Raw genomic sequence first — 26,454 nt, 5'->3', positions numbered from 1 at the left:
AGCCAATAGGCTGAGACTCCTGGATGTCATGCTGTGCATTGGGCTCTGGACGGAGCTCACTGTGTTTGTGTTGTTATCAAAGAGTAGGGGTAGGGTGAGCAAAGAGCAGGCTATGAGGGTGTAAGTGTTAAGCCACTTGCTGCCTCATTCTCCAGTTCTCTCCCCATACTCCAATACACCCAGTTTACCTTAGCTCAACCACTAATTCATAGTTCAACGTCAGCTGACATCCAGGCCTTCTGTTGACATGCAATGTTGTTCATGTGAAGTGTGTGTGTGTTGTGATTTCTGACATATTATAATAGCATGCTAAGACTCTCTACACATGCTATTTCCTGGAAATCACATGTTGTGTCAGCATGGCATTGCCACGGAAACAGCCGGAGGAAACCAGCTGTTATCGGCTCAGAGCGGGATTTACGCAAGTTCTCTCTTGCTCAATCTGATAATGCACTCATTTAAGCATGATAATAATGCCTTATTGGACCGGTATGGGGCTTTTACATTGAGCTGGAGTATTTTTACTTAACTGTACCATAACTGTAACCCACACATGCAACCTTTGATATAGCCTACATTTAAATTAGACATTTTAAAATGTTTGTTCCCTGGCCTCAATTTTATCTTTGCAATTTTTTTCTCAATGGGTTGGTCAGGAAGCATTGGCAGCCAGCCTTGTGTTTCAAATACTGGTGTATTGTGCCCCCGTGTGGACACGACAGGCATTACAATGGGAGCTTTATGACAGGACTAATGAATGACCAGGATATGAGTGTGTTGTTCCATTGTGTCTCAATGAACTTTGCACCGATGTGCACATTCCTGAACGCAACGGTCACGTATAAAGAAATATGCCTCAGATCTCTCAATAGCTTTTGTGCCTCCTAAATGGTGATACTATCCAGGGGCCATGCCCTCGTGAATCTGGACTTTGCAGACATGTCTGGCACTAAATTTAATATCCGTCTTCATTTTGTTTTTCTGCAGTCACAATGGTCCCGCTTCTGTTTTTGGTGGCAACAACAACAACATCCAATTCCACCGGCTATGGCAACAAGACACAAGGTAAGGACAATAACAGGAGCAGCCCACCTCGACATGTGAGAATGGACACTGAACATTAACAATTACAGATAGCAACACAATCCAATTGCTATCCACTGCAGTCATCACTTTTCGCTCTAGATAAGATTATGATGCACCCTCCTCGGCGCATGCATCTGCTTGATAATAGACCTTTCTCTACAGCGTTGTTATTACCGGATCACAATGAACTCCTGCAGCCCTACTGGACAGTAATTTACGGCTTATTGTGTGTCTTTATAAACACAGCTAATAGCTTGCTGTGTGTGTGGCTGTGACTCTTGGCTCAGTCTCCCTTGGTAGAGCCCTCTCATTTTGTGTCAGACATACCGACAAGACGGAATGGGCTGATTTTTATCTGTCTTCCAACAAAAATACTGCAGAGGCCAGTTATTAAATCAGGCCTGTAGCCAGGAGAGAGAAACACAGAGGGGGGCGCGTTGCTGTGCCAAGTATTGATTTAGGTTTTCTTATCAGATCAAGCAGTATACACATGGCTCAAACACAAGTGTAGCACACACAAACGCTAGAACCTACATCTTTGGCCTTGCCCCCTTTCTTCCTGCTTTCTTTGTTGACGGTGCTCCCTGACCCTCCCGCCCCCCGGTCTCTGCTTTCTCCTTGTTCCTCAGAAGACGTGACGTCCCCCAGCCAACACGTCCTCCCCATCGTGCTGGTGCTGTCCCTGCTGCTGCTCATCATCGTGCTGCTAGCCTGGTACTGTCTAAGGTGAGACCTCCCCCCCACACACCCACTCCTGCCCTGCAAGGACTCACCCCAAACTAGGCATGGGCCAGTAACCGGTTTCAAGTTATAAGAAAGTTGATAAAGTCAAAACAGCTATTATTTTCCATCATACCATTCTGAAAAGGTCCAAGCCCCCTCCCACGGGATGATAATGTTCAGAATATTCCTGCATCATAACGTAACGTAATGTTTAGAAAGTGAGCATGTCTCTAAAAACCTTGTTGAGCTGCATACTTAAAGGGACTACTTTTATTTCAATTTGGTTTTGAATAATTCAATTATTTCCTGTATAATGTTATCATACAAGTTAAATAATGTGGATAATATTCTATATGCTCAAAAATAATTAAAAAATGTTTTACCCGGACATCTCACAATAACATATTTGATAGCTGTAATTGCAATACCATGATACCGTGAAATTGTGGTATTTCTTGCTTGAGGTTATCATACCGTCAGACTATCATATCGGGCTCGGCCCATGCCTACCCTTAAAACCCCCCACCACCACCTCCAACCCCACCCACCCCCTGTCCCGCGCCCTCTCCGGCTGGCTTAGGGCCAGGCTCGGGGGCAGAGCTCAGGGTGAAAAAAACACTTCCTCCTTTAGTCATTTGAGGGCGGAGCCCCGTTGTCAGGAAGTTACTGCTATCTGACTCCCTCTCATGCTTGCTGAGAAGAGAACAGGCAGGCCAAGGCTGTGACAGTGGACCTATACACAGGCAACAGGGGGACAGCGAAGAACTATTATTTTGTTTTTTCTATACAACATTCGGACTAGAGTGCCGTCTTCCCAAGTCATCAGCTAATGAGTTTCAGATGGTAGGATGGATAGGTGTTTTTGTTAATAGCTACTTAGATTATTTGGGAGATCTTAAAAGTATTGTTTAGCTCTGATTTAAGTTGAACTTGTTTTTAATATGGCATCTTTGATTATTATGTTCTCTGCCATTGTGTCTCATTTGATTTTTTTTTATTCCGGCAGGTTAAAAAAACAGAGGAAAGCAGTCGTCACAACAGTCGACAAGAAGATACCAAATGGCATCCTGGAGGAACAAGGTAAGCGTTGTTACTAATTGGACAATTGTGAGAAACGGAAAGACAGATTGTAGATTGTGAGAATGAGAGTGAGTGACAGTCCTCATGATCCTCCAAATAGGCACGACGAGAACGTAGAGGAGATGTACGGAAACACCAAGCAATAGAATATGAAAGATGTCAAGACCGATTGTGGGAGGTGTAAATGAGGAGTCGAGTTTGTGTCTGTATGTGCAGGTTGTGGCCTATCATAGCATTGTGGTTGTGTTTAGACTTCCTGTGGTTAATATATGAAGAGCAAGACAATGCGTTATCACCATCACCTTCTGAAGCATTTTAGACACTGTGTGAAAATTTATTTTTTGCTATTTAGGTTGCAAAGAGCAGAGCAGTGAGTTGCATCAGTTTAGATTAAGAGCTGATCTGTGTAAAGTATGCCAACAGCTATTACAGTGTTGCAGGAAACAACAGGTCTTGAGAATCTGCGAGGGGTTCTTTAGGAAATATTTTCTTATCTGACAATACAATGGATTGGACAGAGCAGATTGAATTCCTGAGCAGATAAGAATGTACCTCGGATATATGCCTGGAAAACACACCGAACTGTAACAAACACTAGGTAAATATCAAGGGGTTAGCTGAGCTGCCAATTGCTGTCACTGTAGAAATTATACTGTCCACTTTTGTGGAGAGTGGTGTGTTTAATTTTCATTTTCATAGATGTAGACTCTACTGGGAAAGCATATTCACACAGTTTATATTCAAATGTTATGTTAAACCAGTTCAGGAAGTTTGGTTGATGTTTTCATTAATAAATCTAAAAAGCAGAAGTTATATAGTAATTGCATTTTTTTTTTTTTTTTTGCCTTTATGTCTTTGTACCTGTGTGTGTTTTTTGTGCTGTCTGTAATTTACCATGTGTTGTGTTATAGAGTTTGGATACAGTACTGAGTCGTTATACACCACTGTACCACCAGGTCAGGTATACAGGGTGGCGGTATCTGCAAACCTCAAGTTACTAACACCTTCTTAGCACTTTTTTTTCTCCAAATTGTGAACGCTAACCGAATGCTTAGTCAGGTGCTAAAGAGAGGTTTCCATCCAAAAAAAAAATAGCCATCGGGTTCTTTGGTTCTTTTTAACCCTGTTGATGTTCGGTGATAATTATTTCATGTTTGGTCTGATTTAAAAATCTTTTCAAACTAGTTTGATGACTTTTAGTGTCTAATCCAGTGATTCCCAACCAGGGCTACTTGTACTTCTGTAGTTGCCGAGGGGTTCTTAGATACTATTAGAAAAAGTAGTAATTAGGAATTTGATTTAAAACTAGTCGGCGAGCGAGCAGTGAGGTGTGAACAGAAAAATGGAATGGATAAGCTGTTGACATTGGTCGTAGTAAATTGCAAACTTGACCAAACCATCAGTTGTATTAAAGCATTATTCTAACATTCTGACAGGACACTTCTGATAATTTTTTTTTTAAAAGGTTGGGAAACACTGGTCTAACTAAACCTAATCGTGTTTTTTAGAAATAATTTCTCTGAGCAGGTCTTTTAATGATCCTTAAATCAGTTTAATCAATTATTTTCGTTTAACACAACACATAATTCACCATCGAAACACAACACTTGAAACTGACCCCTAACTGTTCTCCCCAACAGAGCAACAGACAGTGGTCCTTCTGCCCAGATCCCCTTCAGCCTCCAAGACCTACTTCCCCATCCCTGTGGACCACCTGGAGGAGGAGTACCGGCTCCGCTCAGCTGACGATGGAAAGCTTTTCAGAGAGGAATACAATGTAAGTATCCTGGGGTTAAAGTACTAAGTCATTGAGTGGTGCATTTGGACTCATTTGAGGCAACCCCTGTATTTTACCTTTAAAGCTGTACTACATAAATGTAACTGGAATTTTTGAAAATAAATTAATACAATACCCATAATGATGTCATTATTATGGGCCAGTGTCTCGAAAAAACTGCTTATTTTTGCTCAAGAATGAAGTGTTAAGTGGTCGGAGTGTTTAAGCTATTAACTGTTTCGGGAAAAAAAACTATATACTATACTTATATAAACAATTTCTAAAATCGTGAGTTAATGGGTTTTCCCCATATGAACTCCGATTCAGACTTACATAGGCTATATATTCTCTCTTCAGGAAAACTACTAGAGCTACATGTTGCCAGTGACACATGGTTTATACACATACACACCCACATGCATGAAAAGAACCCCACGGGATATGTGTGACTACTTTTGAGGATCTGAGTCAAAATAAACCATATGACTCATTCTTCATGTAACACGTACAACTATGAGTTGAGGAGTTTTGTCAGGGTAGACAGAGGAAGTTGAAGTTCTCTGCTTTTTTTGCTTACATGAAGGTAGTAGGAAGTGCTTACATCTAGGCCGAACAAAAGCCTTTACTAGAGTCAGGCCGTAAGACTGTTTTTGTTTTTTTTCAGTATGGGAGGTTGTGTAGATTCTAACTATGATTTTTGCTTTGCAGTCCTTGCCCGGGGGTAATGCCCATGGGACGTACGAGGAGGCCAACAAGGACGAGAACAAGGAGAAGAACAGATACCCTAACATCCTTCCCTGTGAGTGTACTTTCTGTTCGGGTTTGCTTTTGACTCACACCCAGCTCTCAGTTTCCTGCCTGTGTGAGCAAGTTTTTTTTTTTTTTTTTTTTTTTTCTCACAGCTCACATGCAGTTGATTCTTGCTATGTACAGTAGCTCATGTATTAATTCACAACCAAATACCTCGGCCCTCAAGAGTTTTCTCACCCTTCTTTCTTTTTACAACTTTTACATTTGTCACTCATCTCTGGTTCATTAGTACTTAAGTATGCGTATTTTTCTTACTTTATGTATTTTGATCCTTAAAGAGGAGTTGAACACATCAGGGTTAAACAGTACAGTTATTGGCTTTGTTGCGTACGATTGGTGGAAAAGTTGGGTTACAGAGCTCTGTCATTGGTCAGTTTAGCTTAGCATACAGACTGAAGCATAGAGCATATAGGGGGAGTAAACAGCTAGCTTGGCTCAGTCCAAGATTAGCATAATCATCATTTAAACATCAACAATTTACACATTATATATTTGCTTTTTAGTCAGTTATTTGCCAGACTTTTTTTTTACCCGGCCGGTCGCAGAAGGAAATTACTGCTCCTGGGTTTTTGTTGACATTGAACTGGCTAGCTATTCCCCTTAGTTTCAAGTCCTTATGCTAAGCTAGGCTAACCAGGCTTCTGGATATAGACATGAGAGTATAGTGTCCATCTTTTCATCCAACTCTTGGATGCCCAACCCAAAAAAGTCAAATTATTTCTTTTAATCTTAGAATATGGTTTAATCGGAGGGCAGTTGCAAAGATAGTTTTTTTCCCCTTTTAATCCACACCCCTTTTCTTTCCAATGGTATTTTCACCAACAGATGATCATTCCAGAGTGGTGTTGACTCAGCTGGATGGAAATCCCTCTTCAGACTATGTCAACGCTTCTTATATTGATGTGAGTTATGCCTGTTTTTTTCCATCGTTCAGTTGCACATGCTTCATTAATTTGTAAAATGGCAACACAAGCTCTAGCCTACCAAATGAACTATTTATTGTCTCGGTTTCTTATTAATTTTCTGCTCCACAGTTTAATAAATCAACTCAATATTGGGTCATTGGTAGTGTTATGCTATTCAAATATTTCCGTTTTTCCAAGTATATTGAACGACTTTGCTTCCTTGTTGGCTTAAAAAGTTCAGATTTAATGTGCAATCCATTAGGAGCTATTCACATTAATATTATTGATTGCCTCTGTATTATTTTTTTCTTACAGGGTTTCACAGAAAAGAACAAATTCATAGCAGCACAAGGTAAAATATAGTGCACTTATAAATAAACATCGTTATTATGCTGATACTTTGGTTATTAAATTAAACTTTTTTTTTGTCTTACAGGCCCAAAAGAAGACACCGTAGCAGATTTCTGGAGGATGATATGGGAGCAGAAAGTAGCGACTATTGTCATGTTGACGAATCTAAAAGAAAGGAAAGAAGTGAGTGATTTCTAAGCCTTGGGTATTTCTTAAAAGTGTCTTGCCTCCACTTCTGGAGTGCCTATGAGCAAAAGAACAGATCGCTTCAAGCTCCACAGCATGCTTTGACTCTGTAGAGATTAATGGAGCATCTCAAAACAATTTAAGCAGAAATGTGCTTCAAATAGATTTGGCTAGTTTTGGTCAAAAGGTTAAAAACAACAGGAGTTGAACTCCAACTATTCATTTCACACCTGCATCTCCCCCCTTGAGTCTTGACACCTCCTTTCTATTCTATAATTGTGCAGTCATTATTGTGAGAACTGTCAAACAGGAGCTCTATCACTGAACAGGATGATGGGCGAAAGGCTAAAGAAAAAGATCAATAAAAAGACAATTGGCAAAGATTTAAATCAGCATGTGGACGACTTGAAATCGATGGCTACATTATGGGAAATTAAGTCCACTAAAAGGCGCTGTCATAAAAACCCATAAAGGATTTATATTGACCGGCTTCACCTCTCTCACTTAACACTAATCTGGATTGACTGGCTGTGAAATTGAACCATGTGCGCTTTTGCATTTGAACCAATTTGTCTCTAGAAAGAAAACGCGTTACGGAAGAACAACTCTTTTGAAAAGGTAATTGAGTTACTGAATAATGGCTGTCATTTCTTTCCAGGACAAGTGTTACCAATACTGGCCTGATCAGGGCTGCTGGACGTATGGAAATGTGAGGGTGGCAGTAGAAGACTTCACAGTCCTCGTGGACTACACCATACGCAAGTTCTGCGTACAATATGTGAGTTCAAAGTCATGCTTCCTAGAAATCGTGTGCCAACAGAAACATGGCTGGTGTTTGTGAAACAGTATTACTGCGTGTAGTATCATTTGTAGATGAGTTCCTATTTTCATAGTAAGCTAACTACACCATTTTTAAACTGGTGGAAGCTATTATATACGTCTGAATAACTTCTGCAAAAGTCTTGCTTCAGGGTACAGAAATGTATCCAGATCATTTAAGCGAAAGCTGTAGCTACTTTGTTAATGGTTCCTGTTGTAACTGAAGACACATCAAAAAAGTTTGCCCCGGGGCCTATAGCACGTCTGGTGTGTCTTCCAACATGCCGTGCAGGTGTAAACATTGTTTCTGCCTGCTTTTTGTGTCTCTATGTAGCAAGCCAGCGATGCGGCCAAGACTCCCCGGCTCGTGACACAGCTCCACTTCACCAGCTGGCCTGACTTTGGAGTTCCCTTCTCCCCCATCGGCATGCTCAAGTTCCTCAAGAAGGTCAAGGTGGTTAATCCACCGTTCGCTGGGCCAATTGTGGTCCACTGCAGGTATATACAAGAAACGCTGAGCTAAATGCTATTTTTTTTTCTGTTGTTTACTTGGCCATGAACATTACTTTGAATGGTTTCAATTATCCAATTTGTTTCTATGGAGATTAAATATATATTTGGGGTTTGAATATCCGCTTTGTCTGTCAACAAACTGCCCGGGCTATGACTGGAACACATTTTGAGTGACTATAACAATACAATGCGTTTACAAGCACAGATGTCCCTTTGTTTCACTGGCTGTTGTCTATTAGCATGCGAGTGTCAGCTGAGGATTGCGGTTCATTTGTTCAGTCTGTGGTTTGTTTTTGTTTTGTGTCCCTGCAGCGCCGGTGTCGGGAGGACGGGAACCTTCATCGTAATAGACGCCATGATTGACATAATGCACGCCGAGCAGAAAGTTGACGTGTTTGGCTTCGTCGCTAAGATACGAGAGCAGCGGTCGCAACTCGTACAGACAGATGTGAGTAGGATAAAGAGGACAAATTCCCACTCGTCTATTATTTCAGCCACATACACACGACTTAACACCAACATTAGAGAAGTATTGTGTAAATTATTGTGTAATTTATAAATTATCGTGCAACCAATAATTGCTTTAGTTGTTCAAATGTGCTAATGCAAAGTGTGTGTGTGTGTGTGCGTGCGTGCGCGCGCGTGCGTGCGTGTGTGTGTGCGTGTGTGTTCGTTCTAAACCCCAGATGCAGTACTCATTCATCTACCAGGCCCTGCTTGAATACTACCTCTACGGAGACACGGAGCTGGACGTGTCGTCTCTGGAAGGACATCTGCACAAATTGCACAACACCTTTGTAGACGGTGACCGAGTCGGCCTAGAGGAAGAGTTTAAAGTAAGAATAAATATTCTCATATTCTGGCCCCCCAAAAAAAAGATCAAGCCTGTCACACACATAACTGAGAACTAGATTGAACTAGTTCCAATACCAGGAGTAGTTTATTACATTTTCCAATGATAATGGAAATATCTACAGTAGTCTAAACAACGGTTGAGTTTACATCTCTGATAAAAAGAAATAAAAAAAAACTTAGATTATTATTCTGTACAGTAATCCAGTAACTTTCATCTACAAGTACATATTACTGTGATTTAAAGGCAACAGCCAAACACATTTCAGTTCCCTATTTGTGTGCAAAACGAGGGTGAACAAGTGTTGTGTAACAGTTTGACTTGATGTCTTCCCAGAAACTGACCAACATGCGAATAATGAAGGAGAACATGAGAATGGGGAACCTACCTGCCAACATGAAGAAGAACAGAGTCCTGCAGATTATTCCATGTAAGAAAAGAAAAAGAAAAAAACTAACCATAGAACAAACGTATACACTGGATGCCTGTTCCATATATAAACTCATAGCAGATTGTGACCTCCAGATTATATTGTCTGTTGCTATGTTTAGAGTCCGAACATGACTTTTTTCCCCCCTATCCTGTGCTGCGTAGCATTCAGCGACTGTTATGTTTCTCAGAGCCCACTCTGGCCTCTTTGCTCTTTGTATACCTGATACTCTGTGAACATGTTTATACCCTGCTCTCTTCTAAATGTTTGTATTCCCATTTCAGATGACTTCAACCGAGTCATTCTCTCCATGAGACGAGGTCAAGAGTTCACAGATTACGTCAATGCGTCTTTTATAGATGTGAGCAGATTTTTTTATTACCTTGTGTAGTGATGTTCTTCTTGCATTTATATCTGCAATATCTCATAGTGTCTCGCTATAAAAAATATGCATTACTGAACCCATAAAGCTGAGGAAATGTGTGTGTGTTTCTGCTGTGACTCAGGGCTACAGACAGAAGGACTACTTCATTGCCACCCAGGGCCCTCTGTCACACACACTGGATGATTTCTGGAGAATGGTGTGGGAATGGAAATGTCACTCCATTGTAATGCTCACCGAGCTCCAGGAGAGGGAGCAGGTAAGCCGAGAAAGCCCAATGACCGCAAGCAAAGCTGTATGATCAATTGCTTCAACTTCCTTCTACAGCCGTGCAACATAAACCACCTCTGCTCTGATTTTCTGCTTCTGCCACAAAACTCCACTCTTGTGCTATAGCTGAAAGTGGAGTCAGCGATTCTGGAGAATGAAGAACATGCTTGTACTCAATATCACTTTGTCAAAATCAGTGAATATCTCCTCACAATCCGCTATCTGAAAATCAAGTGTTAATACACAGCCTATCCTCTTCTATAAACTGGTATGTAAACAAAGGGCATGCAAACAAAGGGATCCACCGTTTACATGGCCTAGGCTGTGTATTAACACTGGACTTTTTTTAAGCGCACAGACAGGCAGTGAGGAGATATTCACTGATTTTGACCACGATAAAAATGTAAACAAGCATTTTCAGAAATAACTGACTGTAATGTTACATATTTGAGCCAAACCTACTTTAAAGTATTTACATTTAATCTATGAAGCTGCAGTAGCTCTTTAACTCGTTGACAGCAGTAAATAAACACTTATCTCTTGGTTGTTGTTGTTTTGTTTTTTTAAAGGACAAATGTCTCCAATACTGGCCCACAGAGGACTCAGCCACCTACGGAGATTACACAGTGGAGTTGAAGGGAGACACTTTGTGCGACACCTTCAGTCTACGAGACTTGGTACTCACCTTTGTCCCGGTAAGCAAATGAACCGTGCACTATCACACGGCTGTCATAGAGGCAGCAACGCCACGTTACCTTTGCCTGTGAAGATAAAAGGGGCATTTAACAGCTCTCTTGATGGCAGTCCATGGAGTGTTTTATTTCTTTTCTCAAGGGATATGAAATCATGATTTTGCATTGTGGAACTACAACTACACAGAAGTGAGAGTGAATTATAATAGTGTCAACTTTATAAACAGTTGCGTAGTTTAGTCCAGTGTTTCTTCCTCTAAGGGGTTAAGAGATAGATATTGTTTTATTGTTCTTTAATATTTGCTAATAAAATCTTTGTAATTGGAGCATTTCACATCTTTAAGTGTAAAAACATCTTCATAAAGTAAAGCATCCGAGAGATCTCAAGGGAAAATGTGTCTTTGGTGGAACTGCTGAAAAAGAACGTTACATGCATGTGTAGAAATTTGAAAATGAAATTTATTTCAACACAGTCAGATGCAAAATAATCTGCATTTTTGCATTTTACTACGTAAAGCTACATAGATTCTTACAGTGGTCTTGTACAGAGCATAAAACCAAGAGAGTACATAAAACTATTCAGGCTGGAATAGGAAATGCGGTGGACAGGATGTGTTTAGCATTATCAAGTTGGAGAGCCCTCCCATCTCATATATTTCATTACATTCGACCCACATCACCTCCCCAGGGGCTCGGTAGTATATCCCTGCATCCCTGGAGCAGCACCCATCAGTCCACCACTCATCCGCTGCACACTTAACCTACACCGACATTGCACCTAGCCGGCCATTATGCTTTTATACACTGCTAATAAATCACATTTGAACGAATGAATGTATAACTATCTGCCGTCTGCCCTGTGCATTTCCTCCCAAAGGAGAAGCAGACGAGGGTGATCAGGCACTTCCACTTCCACGGCTGGCCGGAGATCGGCATCCCGGCCGAGGGGAAGGGCATGATCGACATCATCGCGTCGGTGCAGAGGCAGCAGCAGCAGTCTGGGAACCATCCCATCGTCGTACACTGCAGGTATAGCTTATGAATCCATCTTTTAGGGCACACATTGGAGTCTGCATGGTAGGGGTGTGACTCGCTGGTTTCATCACGATACAATATTAGATCCATTCATTGGACGATGATACGATTGATCGATATGAGACGATATCATTTAACACAACCTGTAACATTTACATCAACTCACAAAAAAAAACACTAAAATATGATTTTACTATTTTAGTAAAAGTCCTTCCAGATATTTAAATGAAAAACAATCCATTATGTTAGTGGAAATAGTGTCACACACACAGACGTACAGAAAGATTGTCAAAATACAATTGTATATTAAAGACAAAGTTTGCATCGATACGGTTCGATATTTCACCAATGAATGGATATATCGATCTATATCATATCGTTAGACCCCTACTGCAGTCTACTGTGGCGTTTTGCATAATGCGTGTATTTTCAAGCCATTGAAATAATTCCAGTGTTTGTGTTTGTGCTGCAGTGCTGGTGCAGGGCGAACAGGTACGTTCATTGCACTGAGCAATATCCTAGAGCGAGTCAAGGCAGAGGGCCTACTGGACGTGTTCCAAACTGTGAAGAGTTTACGTATGCAGAGGCCACATATGGTCCAAACTGTGGTAAGTATCAACGGAAGTGGATCCTTAACAATTTAGAAATGTGACTTATCTCACATTCATCATCTCCCTTTCTGGCTTTAAGCCTAACCCATCTGTTCTGTTTGCCTCTACTCCACAGGAACAATACGACTTCTGCTACAGGGTGGTACAAGACTTTGTCGACATTTTCTCAGACTATGCCAATTTCAAATGACGAGATTTGCCTTAAACACAGTTTTTAATGTTGTTTTCTAAAGCTGGTTTGTCAGTTGTATGTGTTTCTTTAACTCGGTCAGATGATCTATTTTGCTATGCACTTGTCCTACCATTAACGGAAAACTCCATCCTCGCTGTAATATACTGTATGTCAGTGGCATAATTGTAAATGAAAAAAGTTAGATTAATAATGTATATTTCACATCATGAATGAGAATTATTTTTTGTCATGAAGTTTTGTCTCAAATGCTCTTGTCTCAGTTTTGTTGTATAATACTGTACTTTAAATGTGTATCTAAGTGTTATTTTGGATTGACCACGTAATATTTTTAAGAAATTGTAGTTACTGTAAATGTATTTATGTATTGACGATGACATTCCACTCTTGAGTTTGGATTTTATTTTTATGTAAACATGCAATACATTATTTCATTTATTGATGACTTCTATCTGAGATTAGAGGCGATATTTAAAGTATATTTCCTTGTCTTCAAGCTACATGCCCATCACGAATGTGATACTCTTTCCAATGGAAATACTGTCAGAAAAAAAGAATGAATCACCTCAGCCATAATGCAGAGAAGGAAAAGTTATGCAACAGAGGCCAAGGTGGCGACGCAAGGGTTGATGTCCAATATGGATTCAAGCTGAAGTTTCACAGTTAGACGTATCACACTGGCTTTGTACCTCAAAAAAGTGGTATGCAAATGCATTTAACATGGATGTAACATTACTACAGTCTGCCTTTTGTCTGTAGACAGCAAAAAAAATATTTTGCTAAAAAATGACTGCACATTAATAAGCACATATAACTAAGCCTTTTGACAAGAACCTGCAATATTCAAGAGTATGGTTATTGCTTTATTTGTATTGTAGATTAGAAGATATTTCACAAACCAGTGCCATATGTACCTTTATAAGACATGGAAAAGTAGAACAACCCTTTGTTTAAGGCCAAGCACCGGAAGGTAATCGTGACAGAAGGCAAGTGTGGTCGCTGAATGCAGTAGAGTCAGTTTGGTTTCATGGTAACCTCATTCAGATGCACAGGTAACACTGAGTGTATTCCCAGTGTAACATACACAAAACCACAGTATAAAAATGTGGTGCTTCAGTGCCTGCTTATTGCCATAGCAACAACAATAAAAACCACCCCATTCTATCAATGTTCAGTTACACTAAAAGTTTGAAAATACATGGGTATGTCTTTTTTTTCTGAATAGGTTATAAAATGAGGAACGAAAATGTCTAATTGATCTAGTGGTAGTTTCATTCTTAAGTAAGTATCTGAATGTGAACCAGCTTTTCCGTGCATTTCTTCTGAGGCGGTGTGACCTCCGTCCATGTGGTACTCTCCAACATTAAACCAAACATTTGGAACTATTTGACCCAGCTCCGCTTTAATGCCCAGTCAGATGTGTAATTGTGTTGATGCTGTATCATGTAAATACTACATGACAAAGTGCTAACATTGTGAAAGTCGCAGAGCCGCGAGGAGCTGTCAAGTGGTTTATACAGTATGTGTTGTGTGCCTGTTGTCTTTCTGTGGGAGATGTGAGGTGCAGCACAAGAAGAGACTTCACAAAACAAGCCACAAAGTCGTTTTTTCCCCCCGTGGCTTCTCTTCTGTCCATGCCGTTGCTTTTGAAGATCATTTTGAGGAGGGCCTGTTTAGATTACATCTCTGCCCCTGCTCTCTCTCTCTCTCTCTCTCTCTCTCTCTCTCTCTCTCTCGGTGGTCTGACCCCCTTTTCTTTTTTTTTATTCTCAATGTCTTTGAAATGCGAGTTGCAATATTAAATTTATCGGAAAAAATGCTTTGGGGGTCAGTGAAAGTTTTCTTCAGATGTCTTTTGCTAGAATTGAGGGGGGGGGGGGGGAATAGTTCATTACAACTATGCTGGAGACATCCTTAGGACACTGCAATTAAGATATGATGTATGTGAAGTGCACACCCGCTACTCAGGCCTGAACAGTGTCTAGACTAGAGGAAGGGACATAATATGCACTGCATCACTTTTCGTTTAATTAAACTGGCAATAGTTTTCTCCTCTCCAATAAAAAGCTAATTAAATATCAATCATGTTAAGTCTGACCAACAGTCCAAAACTGGAACAGACATTTTTGTTTGTAAAAAGAAATATTAAAACAATCATTGAAATAGTTGTCAAGTAATTTTCTGACGACAAATTTTTAATTAAATTGTCTGTTTCCGTATAGTACGCAGCTTTGCCTTCTTTTTAAAATCTCTCAAGTCATGTGTACTCACATGGAGGAGCCCTTGGTGAGTAATTAACCCACAGAAGAATACTAGAGAATGAGCATGTGGTAGGCTAATAAATACCAGCAGGGACAGTGAAAACACAATAGGATAGATGCACAACACTGCTAAAGGCGGTTTGGTTAACTAAAAAAAAACAATGAACACACACCCAATTGATGGGGATAGGAAAAAACTGAAAAACCTCAAACTAATTCAAAACATGCATAAAAACAAAGAGGTTCAGGGTTTTTTTCCTTATACATCTTGTTTGCATATTTTTTCATGATTCTCAATGACAGCAGCTACAAATAAGTCACCACTGAAGATAACTTTAGCATCACCATTACTCGCCACATTAAATCACAATACAACCAGCAATTGGGCAAAGTTGCACTGGTTATGTGAGATAATTTGTGATGAAAAGGCAGAATTGTTGACCAGTGGAAATACTCATTCAAGCCAACAGGGGGGAGTGCACTTCAGTCTTTATAATTCATGTAATAGTATACAGGTGAACTAGTCATAATTTGGCCATTTTACTCCATCCTGATGATGTAATCCAGAGAAAAACGCTAAAGAAAAAAATTGCAACAACTCCTGGATCTCAGTCTGATAAAAGTGAGATTCAGATTAATAGATATAAAAGTTGCTAAGTTTTAGGTAAAAACTATAGTTATTTAAGTACTTAGAACTGGACTACATAGACTGCCACAGGGCCTCACTTCATCTCCACACTCCGTCTTAAATGGGGGAAGGAATTATAATTATGTAAAAAATAAAATATGTTATAGTTGTTTTTTTCTGGAACAAAACAAAGACTTGTTGAAAAAACTAAAGTTTCACTTCCGTGTAAATGTTCTAAAGGAGAAACTGCTTTCCATTAAGTGAGACAGAAAGCTCTACAGAAACTGACGAGGCTTAAAAAGCAACAAAAGCGGCTTTATAATTACAAGAGGCGAGAAAGTGTCATATGCTATGTTTTCCTAGAAAAATAGAATAAATATCCCACTTCCGAGTATACACTCAATAAAGCTTGTATTGGCTCCATGTGATCATCACACGTCAATAACAGGGTGTGTTAAATGGGAGCCATTTCTGCCAAACAATCACGTTTCCCATCTTACAGAAAACCCTGTGGGACAAAAACTCTCTTTGTTTATAATTTCCATTTCCTCCGGAGCCCGGCGTCATGGCAACACTCCTCAGCAGGAGGGGCTACTGTAACAAAAAAGGTCAGCATGAGTGAAGAGGTCATATGAATTATGTATTAACCCTAACTTACTCCCTTATTCTGATTGACCCCCAACTAATTATATTTGGTCTTTCACAAAGCTTCCCATTTTCCTTCTGATATAATATGGAACATGAGCCATTTTTATTGGCAGGGTGGCCTGCTCTGTGACCCCTGTGCTGAAATGCTTTCATGTGTGGCTCGGGAAACTAATTTCTGATTACACTGTGTTTGTCGAGCAAAGCCGTCCCACTCGTTTCGACACTTTTTCCACCCAAGCATCACTCGCATTCTTTTCACGTTTCCCCGACAGATCGAGGATTCAAAACCACAAATGCATAAGGCTAGAGACCTTAAAAGGAGCGTATCAATGTCCCCAGGGCTCTATGGGATCAAATCTTGGCAAACAGGGAAACATACTATAGGCTTACTTACTTACATGTTGCACAACATAACGCAGTGTTGTTTATTTGACAAATGTATTTTATCCACAAAATTGTATTCCACGTCTGGAATATATAATTGTTCCATATAAATTAGGTAACATTGAGCCCTGGTCAAACTGGTATGAGCCCACCTTAATCCCCAGTACCTTTGAAAATGAAAAGACAAAAAGAAAATGCAAGAGGGTACATTTTTTAAATGTTGCATGTAACACAAGTGTGGCTTATGAGGTCTCAACCAAACCATGCTAGCACACTTGTTTTTCTTGCCGTCGTGTGGTTGTGCCTGATGAAAAGAGACAAGCAGAGCATAGAGCATGCACTGACAGTACCATTAACTTAAGAATGAGGCGAACATGCAGTGTGTCTTTCTGTCAGTCTGTCTGTCTGTTGTCTACTGCACGTCACTGGCTTGATAATGACTTGTTGTTAAATTTGTTCTCTCACCCTCTCTTCCTCTCTCTTTCACAGCGCAACATCTTGCTTCGCTAAAAATATTCTCAACAGAGGCTTGAAATCTCACCATAATCCAATCAGACAGCTCTTACTGGGATGTTAATGTGACACAATGCCTGCCAAATGCATTACATCTGTTATCCTATTCCCCCCTCTTGTTCCATCAGGCTAATACGCTTTTCATGCTTCTTATTCAGGAAATACAATTGAAGCTCTGATGAAACAACTGTTTGGTTTGCACTCAAATGTATAAAAATAAAACTTGGATGGAAAAAGAACAATTAACTTACAAGTTCAAATCATAGCTCGCATGCTTGTCATCTTTGGTATATTCTGTGATGCAGATGAATTCTATGCTGCTTCAAGGATAAGCCTGGTGACAATACATTTGTGTTATTGTTAACTTATTTAAAAAGGAGTAGACAAAAACCAACTAGTCAATGTTTCATTGCAAAGGAATTAATGCATACATTTCTTCAACTTCCATACCCTGTTTGTGGCTCCAAGCATAAAGCCCATTGAATTTAAAATCAAAATATACTTTATATACAGTAAATACGTATATATATTTTTATAGTTAAGTAAAATTTTGAAAACTAATGTTTTCCAAGGTTTTAGAGGATAATGACTTATGCTGGTGGCCAACTTTCTTGTTACTCAGGCTTAGATTGATGGTAATGTAATAAAAAAGGTTTGAGTTATCAATATAACTATTGTAGTGGATGTTGTACTTTATATAACTAAAGGAAATCTTATTGTAGGGGGCCCCAAAACTGACCCTGATTTAAGGTTACAAAGGAAATGCAAAAAGTCTCAGTCTTTCATGTTGGCAGAGGACCCATGTTGGCCACAGTTAAAAGAGCATCAACTGTGTCAAATCAAGTAAACCGAAACAGAAACCACATAAGCATCTGCTATGGTTTGCATGAAAACCTGACTGGAAAACATCCAATTATGACAGACGAGTATAGTTGCTAGAGGACGGCATTGTACCGGGAAAAACGGAAGTTGGTTATATCCCTGTATTTACTGATTAAGAGAGTTTACTGCAAAATTGTATTTCCTTCGTAATTTCCTTGCTTTATTGAAACCTCATGGAAGCAAACAATAAGACATCAGATCATAATTTTGAAGAGTAAGAAGACCAAACACATTAAAAATGTATTAACAGCACAGCAGGGCTCCAGACTTACATCAGGAAATTATTTCTCCTGTAGAGACGCAGATTCATTACAACATATAGTGGAGAGGATTTCAGTCTGGTTAGAGTTCACACAGTGAGTTATTTGTTTGTTATTTTGTTCAGAATCTTTAGGATGCGACCATTTGTTGTTCCCATAATTGCAGCAATTGTCTTTGTCTGATACTGCCATGTGAATTGTATCCATGTTTTCTTCATGCTGTTCATATATATTGAGGACCACATTGGAAATAGAGCCTAACACTTTGTAGGGGAGGATGTAAAGGCTCCTTTTAATTCTCAGAAAAACTCAAACACGTTGTATCATACTAAGTGAATTTCCCCCTCAAGACCTCTTTCCAGTGGTAACATATGATGAGTGCTTACGGGTAGCCCTAGATAGTCCCTTGTGCATCTTGGTTAAAAGGCTGTACAACATTGATGTACAGACTGTGAGGCGGAGGTCTGACACCGCAAGGAGTCAGATGACTCTGCCAGAAGGATGAGACGAAGCGAAGGATCAGCTTGTGTTTTTGCATGTGACATAAAGGGAGATAACAAAAGCACCCTCACAGTTGACATTGTTTCATGAATAACTCCTGTCCAACTGTCTCATCCGATGTCTCCTCCTGACCGACATCAGGAGCGGCATGTACGGTAAAAGTGGAATCAATATTTCCTCAACCACGCTGAACCTTTTACACCACCACAGAAAATGGCCCTCCGTGGGATTTGTAAATAATTGTCTTCCCATTTCAAAGTGGTAAAATGGGTAGTGCAAAAAAAACAGTCTCTAATATACAATAATAAGGGGTCCACCATTTATTTTGTAATTTGTTTTTAATTAAATACATTTTTTTTTTTTATGTATACCATTTTACCAAAGCAATCCAAGTTGGCTGATGGTATTTCTTTCGTTGCTATTTCCATTCAGTTCAATAAAACCTCAGGGAATGATCTATGGTTTTATTGTACCGGCATTTACTGACTATACAGCTTATTGACCTCTGTTATTAGAGTGACAATATGAACTGACTTATGTTCAGGGTTCCCTTTTAAGGGGTCAGCGTATAGATGAATACAGACATCAAATATGACATATTGCTGTTATGGTTGCATTTCATTGACCAACTGCTGTCTAACTAAAAGCCTGCTTAGAGGCTATAGAACTTAATACTTTGATTGATCGTCACCTTTTCAGCAATTGCTGATGGAATACCTGGTCCAATAAATGTCATGAGCCTTGTCTGGTGACCCTTTTAGTCCCTTTCTCGTCTGTCAGTTTTTTTGTTTGTTCCCTGTTCTCTGTTGGATGTTGCATCAGTAAGCAAAATGTAAAATGAGGAAACAGAGAATTGTGAAATAATGCACTTTGCAAAAGCTTCAGCAAGTCCCCTAATCAAACACAATTTGTCCCAAAATAACTGAAATGTTCCTAGTGCTACTGGAAACAACTTGTAGAACAAAAAATGTGAGTCTCTCTGCGTAAATATCCCAGAAAACACCAGCATTTATTTATTGCCATAGCATGACAGCAAGCAGGCACACTGAGTTAAGATAACCAGCTGCTGGATGTAGCCTCATATTTTACAATACTGTCAGGAGTGTGTTATCACTCTTATCTCTCTTATCTAAGGGCATTTAACCACATTCCTTTAAGGGATGCTCTGGGGTCGGTTTCCCGATAACGTCCTCTCTTAGCGAGCTACGAAGACTACTACGTTATGACTTACCAAAGTTAAATAGGAACTCTACGTAGAGGTTACGAATGACATAGCGTTAAGAAGGCTCTAAGAAGGCTTCGGGAAACCGGCCCCTGGTCTGGTGCACCCCAGATGATCCTGGTAAGCATTAAACTTGTCTATAAATACTCCACACTGAAGATGTTCCCACGGTAGAGCTAACAAAGGAATATCTTATCCTCAGCTTTCTGCTATCACACGTACATCCACAATCTACAATTTGATACGCACTGCCTAAGGTGCAGCAGAATGGAAATACCAAATTCTTAGAAAGCGCATGAAGGTGCACTGTGTTCTTAAAGGGTAATTCATGCTAAAAGCTTATGATGAGTTGACCACGTTGCATACAACCATAAACTCTGAATGGCACATATAGTGTTACTCCAACAAAACAAACATCTCGTCTCAGCTACCACAGAAGTAGAAAATCGATGAGTCCAATCCAGATCACTAAGCATTAACCGTCTCCTTGTCACCTTGCCAGGGTTTTTTTCCAGACTATCAAGAGCCACATACTCTATCCTTTAAAAAGGCCAAAAAAATTGCAAGACTTGATCAAGGTTCAGCACTGAGAAACCCTGTTGCAGCGTTTTGTTTTTGTTGTACCTTTTTTGCTTCATAACACTTGCTGATGTGACTGATTTTCACACATCCTATTTGTATTACGTTGGCCACTTATATTATTTCTTGTAATAACAACCTTTATTTCTTGAGTTGTGGGCTTATCAAAGGGACAATTGGACAAACCACAACATAATCAGACTTGGGGGACTCTTGACAAACTAGAGATAAACTTGGACTAAACAGAGGGGTACATAGACCTGGCAATCCGAAGCAGTAACCCCCTTGCCCTCTTACTGTGCACACTATTGGATAGATGGATATTTTACCATGACTAATGAGGATTTTCATATATAGTGACAGACTGTTGGAGCGTTTACAGACTGAAGCTGAACAACAGCACAATACGCTGCAGCCATCTTGAAGGAAATATTCAACATTTCATTTATAACATAATTCAGTGAGGATCATTGTTGTCACAATAATGTGAGTTCTCCTATCACGGCGCAAAAAAACTCAAGAGAGCTTGAAGCAAAATAACACATCTGTGTGGCCCCACCAATACAAAAAAAAATATCAAAGCATTCCTGCAATACCACTAGAACAGATTGAGCTACATACATCAGCATGGCTACTGATAGCACCCATATATTTACGGCTTTCTGCTGACAGCGGCAGATTTGTTTTTTCATTCGAGGATCAGTGCTGAGGGGTGGTGGTTTATTGTCGGGGTTAAAGTGTAGCCTGGTATGTGAATTTCTATCGGACTCCCCCTGTGACCATGGCTGGAAAAACAGACCCGAGCTTTGTTTTTACAGCCTTGGTAAACGTGTGTAACCACACACACACACACACACACACACACACACACACACACACACACACACAGCAGCAGTGTCCATGCCATGGCCCTGTACTCAAGGTTACTTCATCATCCGGAAGTGAGAGCTTTGTGCTGCTCTGCATTTAGGATTCTTACAAAATGCCCCTTACTGTTAACTTCTCTATAGACTCTGTATTTGAGGTTAAAAACTCAAGTGGAACCATTAAGATAAAAAAAAAAATCTACCACGGTCAAGATTACATCAAAAACGAGGGTGCAGGGAATCTTCTCTCTTATATCCCTCCAGCTTCAGCTCCATCCAGATCCAGCACTGCTTTCATGTTTGACCCACTTTTACCACAGACACACAATGGCAAAGAGGAAACAAGAAAAATGATGAAGAAAACACCAGTGGGTGAGAGTGGGAGTAGAGAGAGAGAGAGAGAGAGAGAGAGAGAGAGAGAGAGAGAGAGAGATGCAGAAAGTGGAGACAGACGGAAATGCAGGGAGACCAAGTGAAAGAGTGACAGCGGCACTGAGAATGACAAAGGTGTAGAGAGAGAGAGAGAGGAAGAGAGAGAGAGGGGGAAACAGAAGGCATAGCAAGGAGGGGAGGGGGCTGAGCATGAGAGGAGGAGGGAAGCTCTTCTTCTCCTAATAAAGCGAGTGTATGTGAAAGGAGGTGCTGAAAACGTTAGAGTGAGCGGAGAGCTGTGCATTACCACAGAGAGAGAGAGGAAGAGTGAGTGAGTGAGAGAGAGGGGAGAGAGATACAGATAGAGGGAGAAAGGGGGGCAAAGAATAGAAAGAGCATTGTGTTGCTGCTGAGAAAGAACCCATGTCTGCACAAAGAGGTAGGTGTACTGCTATGACTGGCACACAAACACACACACACACACACACACACACACACACACACACACACACACAACAGAAGGAAATCCTCATTCTTCACCCCGTTTCCAGCATTAGGATGTACCAGAAGTCTGATCAGTTTAGTAGTATCAGGTGAGTGTGTTTTCTTCCCACTGTGTGACTCGCATTAGTGTATGTAGCAGCTCTGTAGCAGTGTGGTGCAGGTGTGTGACTTTTCTATAGCATGTGTGGAGTGTGTAAGGCAGCAAAAGCAGGTGACTGTGGGTGTGTGTGTGTGTGTGTGTGTGTGTGTGTGTGTGTGTGTGTGTGTGTGTGTGTGTGTGTGTGTGTGTGTGTGTGTGTGTGTGTGAGAATGTCTGGTTTTGCAAGTGGGATTTAGTCCAGGGTTTAAGGTCCGTGTGATTGCATCGCTGAGGATAGATTCAGTGGAACACGTGTGGTCATCTGACGTTTATGGTAGTTTTTAAATCAGGCAAAGTGCATGTGACTGAAAGTAATTATGTAACCTTATCTGTTAAAATTGCATGCATTGGATGGTTAAAGTTTTCATTATCATTATGTTTCATGTATAGAAGCAATTCACAAAGCAATTTGTTGCGATTGAAGTAGAATTTAAGGAATTCAAGTTGGTTTGGACAATCTCAAAAATGTATAGAAAAGTCTTATTTGCTTCTGTTAAACTGATAGCTTATCTTAACAGTCAAGATAAGGCACATGGATTGACAGCCTACATAGATTAAAGAGACAGTTCAGTTCACATAACAACAAGAACTGTATGCCAAGGTTTTAAGATATATGGTATGCGTCTGTCTCCATCACATAACAATGGAGTGGAATGGAAGTTCAATTTGTGGTACTCACTTTAAAAAAAAAATTATTTTCAGAAGAAATAATCCATAAAATGTGGATATCCATTTCTCTATTTTTTCTAATGAAACATTTCTGAGATTAAACCAAATTGACTTACTTTTTTAATAAATTCTCCTATCAACGGTGCCAAATTATATTTCGCAACTACAGTATTTGATTAGTTTTAAGCTCTTCAGGCGTCGATGAATTCGAGAATGTTTGGACGATCTCAAATGTGACTGATACCTAATCTAATGTTTTACAATAACATGGCCCACTGTGTAGGTTAAAGAGGGATACAAGTATTTGTTTTTTATGTGCTGAGGTTTCCTCATTTACCTCATTTTCAATGCTGTGAGAATGACAAATGTTTGACCTTAACCTCCAGGTATTGTAGTGAAGGCAGAGATATCTCAAAACAAAACTATCGATATGGCTACATACTAACATAGTTCTTGCGTAATTTGAGTGACTGGAAACTTTTATTTCCCCTTTAGACAAAAGCAGTATTGTTTTTACTCTGCCAGCTGTAGTTCCTGGGTGAGCGTACCCATGACAAAGGCATAAAGAAACACTGTACAAATAGCATTCTTTGTATTTATGCTCTCGTTTGCTGTTACATGTCATTTATGATCATCAGAGGAAAAATTAGATTGTTCCAGAAATATTTGAAAGTTCCTCGTAGCACTTTTAAGGCCATCGTGAATTTTTGGACAATCCCCCAAAAAGGTATAGAAAAGACGTACTGATACCATATCTACAGTGTTAAAAATAAGACAAGACTCTCATGTAGATTAGAGTAAACATCAAGTGACCATTAGGGGAATAATATTGAGATAAGATCTGTGGCAATTATTTTGCCATTGATTATTTCGCTCACATAACGGATGTTTAGCAAGATCCTCAAATGATATTGCAATGGCTTTTTTTTCTTTGCTGAAGGTCAGGGTAGACCAGCCCAGCCCAGCCCGGGGTTGGAGTCAGTTTGTCCTGTTGGCGAGGTCAGACTGGACTGTATACTTCCCTGTGGCAGGCAGAGAGACGCTTCCTCTTATTTGTAATTTCTCATCATATGACGCTGCCAGAAGTCCCATTTCCAAAGGAAGTGGCAGACTAGTCAGTTTCACAATAGAGTATTAATAGAGCTTCTAAGTACGTATCCCCATTTCAACCATTTAGGACAAACAAGTCTCCCTGATTGATTGGAAAAAGTGACAACTCAAGGACACAGTGTGCAGAGGCACAATGGTGTTTGTGACGTGGATGGATGTGTATATCCATGAGAAGGATTGGCACATGGCACTGTGTATTTTATGGGTGCATATGCATGTGTGTTAAGCTAGGGAGGCAAATACCATGGTCCATTTACTCTCAAATAAATAATTATGAAAGAAAATCCAAGGGATAAAGCGATCCATAATACAGTCAGCACTTCACATTAATCATTGGAGATGGCTTTCTATTCTAATTATTGTTGGGTTTATTGGAACGGGAATAGGTCTTGTCATGTTTGAGCATATGAGCAACAGGGACTTCACTCAAGTGTTTTCATATTGAGCCTTTTGACATTTCACTTAACTGTTTGCCCCACTTCAGTTATCCGGTGGTTGCAGTCTGTAATTACTTTGTAGTTTCAGGTTTTATATTGTTAACAGCAGCTCATAAAATATCAATTATATAATTCTTCTTAAATATGACATCACATACTTCCTTATTGCTTATTTTACTTTAATCGTTTCATATCATTCCTTCTTAGACTGTGCTTTAAGTATCAAAAATCTAAATCTGGAACATTCATTTGAACTTTGGATGCTTATCAACTGTAACAGTTGATATTGATGTTTACATGTATTTACAAAAAGTTGAATCCAGACTTGAATGTTCTTTCAATGTGGTATTGTTCATCTTGCTGAAATTTTAAACACTTGTTGAACCAATGAAGTTGTAGTGTCTGAACCGCACATGTATTACCTATTCTATGCTGTTCATGTTATGTGGCCAAACACAAGCGTTTGAATTGCGTGAGCCTAACCACAAGCACAACAGATTTAAGAAATGCTTCGCAGGGATGTTGTCGTCTCGTCTCCCCTTCATTATAAAACCACAGTCAATCCCCGAACTGTGTCAGCCTTTGACTCATCGCTGAATGTGCGGTAACAACCCTCTCGGTATCTGCTGATTCAAAACCCCCTCCTACTTCCTGTATTTCACCGTACTCTTCCTCTTCTTTTGTATTTCTTTATCTTTTTAACGAGAATTATGGGCCCTCTCAGATCAACAAGGGTGGAGACTCTTGCTTTAATGTCAGATGTCATAAAATATCAAACACAGACCTGGTTGGGTTTCAACATACACCCAGTATACACTTCATAGTTGTGTGCTTCTTCGGGTGAGGAAGGCACCTTAGGCAAACCTAGGAACTGTGCATCTTGGCCTTCATGTATGCATGTGCGGGCCTGTGTCTGCTTTTATGGATACTTGTACTGCACTCTACTTTTTAACTGTGTCAGTTTGAACTTTGAAAATGAGGTAATTTTGTCTGGTCTCATGTCTCTCTAAGGCTAGTTTAAAATCGGGATTTAAATTTCAGATTACATTCGGGGTTAGGTTTAGGTACACATTCAAACCAGTAAGGATTAAATTAAAGTATAGGGATTAGGAAATGAAAATAGTCAACGGTTATCTTGACACAAGAAGAATGGGCATTAATGAATGGCTCTGTGCTGTGTGTATTATGTGTCAGAGCTGTTGAACAGTGTTTTTGTAGGTGAATGCTTCCTGACAAGTACAACTTAAGTTCAAGCACATGCTAAGGTTTTTTTCTAATTATTTACTCAGCTATCTAAAATATCCTCAAATTCCTTAAATATTTGCATTAACCTAAGCGCAACCCATAAAAGGGTTAACTTAAGAGGTGAAAACACAACATCTGCTTTGACTCAGCATATCTATTTCCGGGCGTGCTCCTTTTCCCACCGCTCCAGCACGTCTTTCCTCAAGTCTTAGTTTGAACGTCACCTTAACAATACAGTTGTGTTTACAGAAGGGTTGGAGGTGCTTGTGTGGTATTCTTGTTGACACGTGTGTGTGTGTGTGTGTGTGTGTGTGTGTGTGTGTGTGTGTGTGTGTGTGTGTGTGTGTGTGTGTGTGTGCTCATGTGTAGGCCTATTTGTGCGTGCTAAAGACAGTTTTGGAAAATGGCGACATTTTGTTTCACTTCTTTATGTAGCTGTTTAAAAGGTTACGACTTGTTTTCGGTGTTAAAATTGGATTAGGTTTGGGATAGTCCACGGGTTTGGGTTTGCGCCTGTTGTT

At 39.9% G+C, this 26,454-nt stretch overlaps 2 protein-coding genes across 4 annotated transcripts in view; both read left to right on the top strand.

The window, feature by feature from the left end:
* The window catches only part of ptprea (protein tyrosine phosphatase receptor type Ea), a 50,130-nt gene extending 35,687 nt beyond the window's left edge, over window positions 1-14,443 (top strand). The window contains exons 3-21 of one of the 3 annotated variants that reach the window (XM_080049336.1): window positions 988-1,065; window positions 1,719-1,812; window positions 2,816-2,889; window positions 4,530-4,666; window positions 5,375-5,465; window positions 6,302-6,378; window positions 6,697-6,733; window positions 6,818-6,915; window positions 7,577-7,696; window positions 8,072-8,235; window positions 8,563-8,698; window positions 8,937-9,086; window positions 9,440-9,533; window positions 9,818-9,894; window positions 10,040-10,174; window positions 10,755-10,880; window positions 11,755-11,906; window positions 12,385-12,520; window positions 12,639-14,443. In XM_080049336.1, the coding sequence (XP_079905462.1) occupies window positions 993-1,065; window positions 1,719-1,812; window positions 2,816-2,889; window positions 4,530-4,666; window positions 5,375-5,465; window positions 6,302-6,378; window positions 6,697-6,733; window positions 6,818-6,915; window positions 7,577-7,696; window positions 8,072-8,235; window positions 8,563-8,698; window positions 8,937-9,086; window positions 9,440-9,533; window positions 9,818-9,894; window positions 10,040-10,174; window positions 10,755-10,880; window positions 11,755-11,906; window positions 12,385-12,520; window positions 12,639-12,713 (2,046 nt within the window). In that variant the 5' untranslated portion in view covers window positions 988-992 and the 3' untranslated portion in view covers window positions 12,714-14,443. Of the gene's footprint in view, window positions 1-987; window positions 1,066-1,715; window positions 1,813-2,541; window positions 2,653-2,815; window positions 2,890-4,529; window positions 4,667-5,374; window positions 5,466-6,301; window positions 6,379-6,696; window positions 6,734-6,817; window positions 6,916-7,576; window positions 7,697-8,071; window positions 8,236-8,562; window positions 8,699-8,936; window positions 9,087-9,439; window positions 9,534-9,817; window positions 9,895-10,039; window positions 10,175-10,754; window positions 10,881-11,754; window positions 11,907-12,384; window positions 12,521-12,638 lie in introns of those variants that run through there. The other 2 variants (XM_080049335.1, XM_080049337.1) reach the window with 2 other exon arrangements.
* A 7,697-nt stretch (window positions 14,444-22,140) lies between these two features.
* entpd1 (ectonucleoside triphosphate diphosphohydrolase 1) overlaps window positions 22,141-26,454 on the top strand; it is an 18,211-nt gene continuing 13,897 nt past the window's right edge. Inside the window, exon 1 of the mRNA XM_080049459.1 lies at window positions 22,141-22,268. Within this exon, the coding sequence (XP_079905585.1) occupies window positions 22,253-22,268 (16 nt within the window). The 5' untranslated portion in view covers window positions 22,141-22,252. The remainder of the gene's footprint in view (window positions 22,269-26,454) is intronic.

The sequence above is a fragment of the Ammodytes marinus genome, assembly GCF_949987685.1.
Source record: "Ammodytes marinus genome assembly, chromosome: 20".
In the NCBI taxonomy this organism is placed as follows: Eukaryota; Metazoa; Chordata; class Actinopteri; order Uranoscopiformes; family Ammodytidae; genus Ammodytes; species Ammodytes marinus.
This window is presented reverse-complemented; position numbering and strand designations above follow the sequence as displayed.